The sequence below is a fragment of the Haliotis asinina genome, chromosome 5 (genome assembly GCF_037392515.1).
Source record: "Haliotis asinina isolate JCU_RB_2024 chromosome 5, JCU_Hal_asi_v2, whole genome shotgun sequence".
NCBI classification, from domain to species: domain Eukaryota; kingdom Metazoa; phylum Mollusca; class Gastropoda; order Lepetellida; family Haliotidae; genus Haliotis; species Haliotis asinina.
In genome coordinates, this window is record NC_090284.1 from 56,302,456 (window position 1) to 56,312,407 (window position 9,952).

Genomic DNA, 9,952 nt, shown 5'->3' on the forward strand with positions numbered 1-9,952 from the left:
TCAGTAGGCCTAGATGAATCGTTTCAACGAGCGTTTGGTCTCAGGTTCTCATTTCGGTACCTCGACGCAACACAACAAAATATTGTTTAAAACTGCGTTAAGCTGACTCACTCAATCACTTCCACGGTCAGAGCCTCTCTGTAGGTTCTACTACATCATTGCAGATTCAGTAATCGATAGTGTGGATAGATTCTATCTATTTTTTTGCAAAATGAATATCCACCCAGTAATTAAAATTGACAATGACGAATGGTTTTAATACGGATGGCATTTTGTGCGGACCTGCAGCTGAGGGGTAGGTTTGAAAACTTCCTGCCGTTGGAAAAATTCTGGTTGAGACAAGTCATTATTGTTGTCGCTTTTGCCAGTCTGTAAAAGCAATAGATACTGAGGACTTTCTTAATTTACACAAACAACCGTTACTACAGTAATTACTTGGAAAATATTCGGCATTGTGTGACCTCATAACGCAAGTCACCGCCGACAGTTTCAAGGGAGGCTACTCGTCACTTTCATGTTGAACGCGACTACTGAAAACTGATCATCAAATGTGAGACATACTGTTATGTATGCCGAATAGACTTTAACGGGGTGTAGCGGCAATGTTACACATTCAACTGCAATAAATAGTGTAACTGATACATGTATTTGGATTTCCCTGCTGACATTGTTTAATATTTGTACGATGGATCAACTGCTTGAAGCGATCGTAAAAGACTCACATGGTTTCACATACACAGAGATTCGTACTATTCCGCCACATTTGGATCGTAGTATCACAAATAACATCTAGCAATTACAAAAAAAAAAAAAGAAAAAAAAAGAAAAAAAGAGAAAAAACACACAAAAAAACGGTTTATTTCTAGAGAAAAGAGAGACTACAGAACTATTTTGATACTCTCATCTTGGTTGATGTACGTCTTTCGGGTTTCAAACATTTATCATGTTTCAAAGTCAAATTAAAAAAAAATAACATGACAGTCAATTCAGCCGCAACAACAAAAACAAACAAGTGTGTTGATGCGTTCACAGGTGTAAGGTTGGCAATGCAAATTTGCAAAGCGTTTCGTGTTTTGTTTTTGTTTTGTTTGTTTGTGTTTTAGCATTATTCTACATTCCCTCTTAATGACGGTTTATTGAAGCACGGTTTGCATCGATATCAGCGTAATTCAACGAATATATCGAACGTGAACCTGCAATCTGTCAGCAAATCATGAATCACAGCCCCGCGTTGCTTAGTACAAGATATGCCCTATCAGTTTATCAGTGAGAGGTGGTTTGCATTAAAGTAGGTCACACCGATGTAACCCGACCTTCTGTTCATCTCACTGACCACATCGTGTATAGAAGATTTGAATATTGCGAGCACGTTGCGCACACTTCCATTCAGGGTGACCAAGGTGTAAGTAGGTAAGTACATCACTTTCACGATGTCCGGTGAAGATCAGGGGTAGAATTGGTCTTCAGCAACTCATATTTGTCGTAAAAGGATCGGGTGGTGAGGCTCGCTGAATTGATTGACACATATCATCGAATCCAAGTTGTGCTGATGTTGTTGATTACTGGATTGTCTGGCCCAGACTCGCTTATTTACGGACCGCCCCATATAGCTGGAATATTGCTGAGTGTGGCGTTAAGCAACAACAAAAACAACTTTCACGTTGTACCTGTCAAATATTTTGGACACTTGCAAAACCATGTGATATGTATTCTCTGTCATGTCATTGAGGCATACATTTTCACATCTGGGGGATCGGTGACATAAGAATAATTGTGTTAACTTATTTCATGTCGGAACAAATATAGTGTGAGCTACAAGTAAGAAGCACAGGTGCGTGTCTCGCGTCGAAACAGCGTTAGAAAGACATATGGGTATATTGACCGAACCCTGTTAGTATATAGAAGGTCCTCAGATATGTAGACCCTACCCTATCATATATTGTATGGTAATAGGATAGGGTCTATACACCTATATATCTTCTAACGCTGTTTCTAAACGTGACAAGCCCCTATGACAAGCAGTACAGAAAAAGACACATACATCCTTACAGGGATCTTCAGTATCCCTATACAAGTACGGGCGTTGAATGCATTAACATTACCAATCATGCACACAGTGGCAGAGATACCAATTTTGTATACTACCCATGGAGATCCGGGTTAGAACTGACCTTCAGCCACCCATGTTTATCGTTAGAGGCGTACTCTCGCAAAGCAAACAAAAAAAATACCTCCTATCCCAATCGCATTAATCAATGCTCATGCTGGGGATCACCGGATTGCCTGGTCCAGTTTCGATTATTTACAGACCGACGCCGTATGGCCGGAATATTGCTGATTCCGGTGTTAAACAAACAAACAAACAAACAAACAAAGATTTTGAATACACTACGGTTGGTATTCTTCCACAAAGCGACCTCGCTGAGTGCCATGTGCTTTACCGTAACCCTTTAACACTTGTTGTAACTACTCGGAAATTCGGAATACAGCCATGGTCTGAAATAACGTTGTTATCACTGATTTCATCATTGAGCTCAAATTAGTGTATTTTGTAGGCAACAGTGCAAAGATGCCTCAAACTCGGTCCAGTCGCAAACGTGACCTCAGTACTCCAGCGACGGGGCTTGAAGTTAAGATGGGTCGAATCAGAAGGAATCCCAAATTGTCAAGTGTTGGCAATTCAAAAACAAGAAAACAACAACCATCCAAGGACAGCATCGATACGACTGACCCCTCGACGTCACACCTCAAGGGCGTCCTGGTGGACCAAATGGAGACATTGTCCAAGAGAGTAGACGAACGGTCCGCTTACGTACAACGTCAACAGAGAGCCATTACAGAGGCACGTGAACGCAAAGAAACCAATCAAGCTCGCATTGTAGAAATCGTAAAGGATGCTGTGGATATGATTAAACTCAAAGAAAGGAAGCTGATGGTGGCGCTGGACGAAATGGTGGAGAAGCAACTTCAGCAGTTGAACGATGAAATGCTGAAGGATAAAGCGGACGTGCACACACTCCAACAACAATCTGACTTCATCAACAAAGCTATACATGATGGCGATGTGACGAAGTATCAGACTTTTCTGGAAGACTTGACGGACGTTGGGTATGGGACGCGCCAAGGGGATGTTATTCGTCCAATAAATACAATCACTTTCAATCACGACTCTGAGAAAGTTGGCAAAGTCGTTGACAACCTGCGCCTGGCGGAGGTTGATTTCACGTACCACGATAACCCCTTACATGTACCGGTGTTGGTTGACACGATCAGCTGCACATCTTTGAATGAAAAAGCCCCGGCAATAGATGCAACAGATGTGACTGTTCTCGATGTCGAGGGGTCGCAGGTAGTTGTCGTTACCGATGGAAGAAACCATCAACTGATATCTTTCTACACAGGACACCAGGGGCCTTGCTATAGTGTCCTTAAACTGGATCATTTCCCATATGGAATTGCACGTCAAACTGAGAACAGGATCATAACAGCTCTACCAAAGATTGGCCAGCTTGTAACTGTCGAAGTGGCCCCTGAAATGACACTCCTCTCAAAAATCACCTGCAATGCGCGATATTACAGTGTGGCCGTTCTCAGCCCTACGTCTTTGGTAGCGGGAGGAGGTCAGTACGCTACTGGCTACTGCATCGACATCATTGACATGGCAGGCAATATATTGAGATCAATAACCAGCTCCCTCATTCACTTCCCGGCTTACCTCTTCGTCAACAACAGCGGCAACATCGTTGCGTCCGACGGAAAAACAGATTCAGTATTTTGTATAACCCCCGATGGTGACGTGGTGTGGAAACACGACCCCAGCAGGACCACGCCGTACGTTAGGTGGCCCAACGGGATCATCCAGACCAGCACTGGGGACATCCTTGTGTCAGGAGTGAACGGCGGCGACCGGAAGGTGATGCTGCTCACAGACACGGGGGAGTTTGTCAGAGTCGTCCTCACGCCGGACGATGGGCCTCAGAGACCATCTGGACTGTGTCTTGATAAACGTGGTTATTTATTCGTATGTGACGGAAATGATATAAAAAAGTTTACCTTCGTTGCGCAGAAGCAGTGATACCTACCTCGTCATGGATGGTCGGGTAGCCTAGTGGTTGAAACGTTCACTCGTCGTTTGTAATATTTGTGAAGCTCATTTCTGATTATTGCAGAAATATTACTAAAAGCGGCTTGAATCCATATTCACTCATTCTTGATTTTATTGCAAACTATTGCGACTACCTGTTTATATTGTCCCTGTTCAGTGCTCTCCTGAAACATTTGTCCAGTTTGCACTAAGTCTATTAACTGATTCAGCTGTTGTTTATAGCAATGACTGTCATGTTTAAAAGGAGCAAATAAACATTTGTCTGTCAGCATCCAACATTGTTGATTCTGTTACGACATTGAAACCTAGTTAATTATAAGTCGGGTATGGACCAGGCAATATGTGAACTCCCCTGGTTATAGATAAACAAGCGTATACAGTGGAAGCTGTCTATATCGGCACTCATTGGGCCTGAAGAAATAATCTGGTTTACACAATGTGCCGGATTGTAGAGCTGATGATAAACGTACGACCCACGAACGGGACTGAGATGTTATGCCAGTGTGAACAACTTGCCGGACTGAAGAGATGCCGGTTTTAACAGCTTCCGCTGTATTTATATCATCATTCAACAACGCAACAAAAAATACTGATCATGACTCAGACTATTCATCGGTTCAGTTAGTGAATGTCAAATAATGGACTAATGAGAAATTTTGCTAATTCAGTAATAGATACCATACTGCAAAGTGGTTTAAACATGCAGCACATTGTTGAAGCACACTGATAAGGAGACCGCGAAAAAAACATCTGTGTGATAGCCTACCGCTCTGCCTGAAGAAACTATTAAAACATTGGATTTCTGTTTTGTACACCAAACCCCCTCATGTGACGAACACCAGCAGAAGCCTCACTCCAGGATCCATGGGAGTTTAGTCACAAAACGATGTCATATTGATTCAGTTACAGAGATTCAGAGCAATTGGTCTGAAAACGAAAGCATGATGTTTTCTGAGAAAACAATAATTCTGGACTTCCTCGAGACGAAGATCCGGATCAATTCTCCACATGGGTACAATGTGTGAAGCCCATTACTGTTGTCCCCTCCCCCGTGATGTTGAGGGAATATTGCTAAAAGCGGCGTAAAACTAACTCACTCTTAGTAAAATATGGCGATACTACACTTAGACAAGAAATTACTTTCCCTACAACAGAAACTGTGTTCTCTTTCTGGCGATCTGTCTTTCATGCATTAACATGGCTCTATCCACTGCGGCTCGCTAAGTCAAACAAGTTATATGGCCAAGACGTTGAACGTAAGCTGCCTATATACCGATGATCTGATATCAATCAGTAATCATCAAATAACCAATTCCCTCCCATTGATTTACCTACCTGATCCGTGAAGGTCCGGGGTAGAATAGGCCTTCGGCAACTCATGCTTGCCACAAAAGGTCGTAAAAGGGATCGGTGGTCAGACTCGCTGACTTGGTTGACACATGTCAGCGGTTCCCAGTTGTGCAGATCGATGCTCATGTTGTTGGTCACTGGATTGTCTGGTCCAGAGTCGATTATTTACAGACTGTCGCCACATAGCTGCCAAATTGCTGAGTGCGGTGTAAAACAAAACTCACTTACTCACGATTTACCTACTTGCACTAGAATCAATGGAGACAATTAAGACCACCCGGTACCTTCTGTCTCTCTTTTTTACATCTATGAATACAATTTCGGAAAAAGTAAACTCCACAAGACTGTGTATGGCGTCAGTGATGACTTCTTCTTTCCCTAGATATGAAGAAGATTTGAGATACAACTAATTATACCCTTCTTACCAAGACAAAGAACGTAATACGAGCCGTTACGACATATACTAGTATGTATACAAGGTCCTGGCGAACCTTTCATAACGATTTGTGGCAGTCATGCTGATGGCATTTCCGTACTGGACGCATCAGCGACGATAGTGATATTCAATGCAGTTCCCTATTTTGACTTGTACCAAGGTTTCCCTGATGTTATGAGTGAACAGTTGGCTTGTCTGTGCATGTGTTTATGACATGTGACACCGATGAGGTAGGAAGAGCTTACCTTATATTATGAGTGTTTCGTAGTGATTCATAGACCCCTGCTTATTACATCGTTGTACGACGGAAGAGTTTTTATTGTGGTTTGCATTTGCAACAGTAACGACATGACAATAACAGAAAGTAGAAGAAAAGGTTGAAAGGAGGTGACAGACAATTCAAATGACAATTTGTTTGAACGAGTCCAAAGGTCACCTACATGTATTTCACAACCGAGTTGTTCATGTGAGATTAAGGTCATATCATCCACAGGTCGAGGGTTGTTGTCGTGTACAGTAAGCATATAATATCTGTATGGACAAAGGAGCGGTGATAATGCAGGAAACGTAGCAGTTTCCCTAACGTAGCAAAGACCACACATTGTACTTCAAGTGTGAATGTGTAAACCACTAGTAAACCAGAATCGTGAAGACAGTAAGTCTCTAATATATACCATGCTGGTGAGTTTTGTATTTCAAGTAGTACATGTGTAAACCAGTATCGTGAAGACAGTAAGTCTCTAATATATACCATGCTGGTGAGTTTTGTATTTCAAGTAGTACATGTGTAAACCAGTATCGTGAAGACAGTAAGTCTCTAATATATACCATGCTGGTGAGTTTTGTATTTCAAGTAGTACATATGTAAACCAGTATCGTGAAGACAGTAAGTCTCTAATATATACCGTGCTGGTGATCTTTGTATTTCAAGTAGTACATGTGTAAACCAGAATCGTGAAGAAAGCAAACCTCGAATTTGTACCATGCGGTTGAGTTTTCTTGAGTGCTGCTTTTAGCAAAGTTTAAGTCTCGGAATATCCGCTTGGGAGATATGCCTAACGTGACTCCACATTAGTTCATAGCGTAAAACATCATTAAACAACGCCTTCAAACAGGTCCTTTCTTTTGCGATTTCAGGTAAACCGTCCTGTTCCTGTCCAATCTGACTCTGATATCGGAGATTAAACTGGGGCTGGGTCCTGAACCGTCGTCACGATGCCTCAGACACGATCTGGGAGAAAAAGAGGTTGTAGAAATCCTGGAAGATCAAACGTGGTAAAGATGAAGAAGACACTGGAACAAAGCAAAGAAGGTTGTACAGATCCAAAGGAAGCAGAGGTGACATGTAAAAATGATGTCAGCACTGAATCGGAGAAATTGGATATAGCTGGAAAGAAGGAATCAATTTCCCGAACAATCCAAACGAAACTTCAGAATATACAAAGATTAAAGGCAAGCATTGTCGAGGCACGTAAGGCAAGAACTAGAATTCAATCCGAAATTCGATGTGCCAGTCATACAATTGTCAATCAGTTAAGACAGAAAGAGAAACAGTTGATGGACGCACTTGACAGAGTCTCTGAGAACCAGTTTGGGTTGTTGTCAGATGATGTAAGTCAAAACAAAACAGACATTCATTTGAACAGTCAGAAAAGGGCTGTTCTCAAGAAGATGCTTGGCGACAACGACTTGATGGAACTGTATCCCGGTCATGAGAACCTTCTGTCAGGCTCACCGGAGAATGAAGACCAGGCAGTACGCCTTATACGCGATGTCTTCGTATCACAGGACACTGTAAATGTCAAGAAGGGCATTGAAGACCTTTCCTTTGGCCAGCTTGATCGTACATTCCAGGATTTACATGACCGTTCGTCTCGTCCACGACTTTTGAATACGACCACTGTTGCCCTCAAAGATGACTTCCGTCAGACTGGCTACGTATTTGATATTATTGTCCTTGATGTTGAAGGTATCAAGACCATTGTTGTGTCCGACCTTCACAATAGATCCGTGAAGTCCTTTTACCACAGAAATGGCAAATCTTGTCATAGTGAGTTTGGCGTGGCCACACCTCATGATCTAACACACCTGGAACAAAACAAAGTAATGGTGTCTGCCCCTGAAACCTTCAGGATATTAATCCTAGACGTCACGCCTGACCTCATTTGCCTCTCTGATATCAACACAAGCTTTCGGTACGTTGGCCTACGTGTGCTAACCCCTTCCACACTAGTAGGGTGTTTGTTTGATACAGGACGCATTGATATCCTGGACAGGAAGGGAAAGGAACTCAAACCAGTACCGTTTCGAGGCACTGGAGACAAAGGAGGGTATAACAGATTGTGTGTTACAAATACTGGAAACATACTCGTATCCAACTGGAAGAAGAAGTCTCTCGTTTGCCTGACACCACAGGGAGATTCATTGTGGGAGCACTTCCCTGCTGAGGATGGGGCGTTCAGCAGACCCTTCGCAGTGAAGACTAGCGGAGCTGGGGACATCCTTCTAGCAGACTATGAAACCAACAGGGTGATCCAGCTGACCGAGTCTGGACGGTTTGTCAAGGACATTCTTGTGCCTGAAGATGGACTGACTGCTCCTACTGCCTTGTATCTATGCAATGAGAGACACCTGTTTGTTGGTGGGGGTGGGGAAGTGAAGGAGTATCTTTTACCCTAAATACCATTACCATAACATGGAAAGCCCACACATACACTGTATACGTTATTACAAGTAGATAATGTTATTGTTGAGTTTTTGTTCATATTTGGTGATTGTTTAACCAATCCATGTCTGTATGTTTCGGGGCCTACGGTAGATGTACGCCTTGTATTGAATCTATGTGATGGTGTCGATACAGTGTTAAATCCATTATATAATCTTCGTATACAGTCACCTCCAAAAGTATCATCATGACGATTAGTACCAGAATTATACTTTGGAGTAGGTCGTATGCCTGCAGTAATCTCCTGAAGGAAGAACTGGAGGTCCACTGACCTCAGGGTGGTCTAAGCTGGTCACTCCGAGATGGGCATTTGATGTCTTAGATTTCCAGTTGTTGCATTAGTTGTGTGCCTACATTATCATTTGGGTCTGACGAATATTTCTTGAAATATATGTAAGGGTTCAGTTGTAAGATCAGGATGAATCGTTCGGAAGAAAACCTCGGATGTTAAAACCTTGGAACCGGAATTCCCACTTCCGCGCATTTGTGATGACAGAGCTTACATTACTCCCGCTCTGTGTTTGTTGCTTAATTTTGTATTAATTGTGTATTAAATATTGAACACTGATGTCAATATTGTGTCTCTTGTCGGACGTGATCTTCCTTGGAGGCAGCACTAAGGGAGAGCACTCCAGCGAGTATAAACTGTTCTGCTATAACGTTTTATAAATGACACTCATACTACTACCACTGCTGCTGCTACTGCCATTGCTGCTGCTACTGTTACTACCACTACTGCTACTGCTACTACCACTGATGGTGCTACTGCCACTGCTGCTGCTACTGTTACTACCACTACTGCTACTGCTACTACCACTGATGCTGCTACTGCCACTGCTGCTGCTACTGTTACTACCACTGATGCTACTGCTACTACCACTGATGCTGCTACTGCCATTGCTGATGCTACTGCTACTACCACTGATGCTGCTACTACCACTGCTGCTGCTACTGCTACTGCTACTACCACTGATGCTACTGCTACTACCACTGCTGCTGCTACTGCCACTGCTGCTGCTACCACTACTGCTACTGCTACTACCACTGATGCTGCTACTGCCATTGCTGCTGCTACTGCTACTACCACTACTGCTGCTAGTAAAGCACTGTCGGAAACAGGAAAACAAATGTTCTTGTTTATCTCTACCATTTATGTGAAAGTGTGAAATATATGTTAAACTAAGTCCGACCTAACAACAGTCCCAGTGGTGGGGAAATAGGAAACGTAATAAAAGGACTTTACTGAGGATAGATTAGTGCAGAAACGAGCAATGTAGACCTTTTCAAACATTTCATGAACATTTTGAAATTAGACTTAGCTTCACTATAGTCGATA

General features: G+C 42.7%; 1 protein-coding gene across 2 annotated transcripts; it reads left to right on the plus strand.

Moving 5' to 3' along the window:
* Positions 1–1,310: 1,310 nt before the first annotated feature.
* Positions 1,311–9,184, plus strand: LOC137284256 (uncharacterized). 2 transcript variants are annotated; one of them, XM_067815998.1, is made up of 2 exons: positions 1,311–1,410; positions 7,029–9,184. In XM_067815998.1, exon 2 carries the CDS (start codon positions 7,107–7,109, stop codon positions 8,568–8,570), a length of 1,464 nt encoding a protein of 487 aa, XP_067672099.1. In that variant the 5' UTR covers positions 1,311–1,410; positions 7,029–7,106; the 3' UTR covers positions 8,571–9,184. The 2 variants fall into 2 exon arrangements, with proteins under 2 accessions (XP_067672099.1, XP_067672098.1); XM_067815997.1 differs by lacking the exon at positions 7,029–9,184 and adding an exon at positions 2,556–4,376.
* The last annotated feature ends 768 nt before the right edge of the window (positions 9,185–9,952 follow it).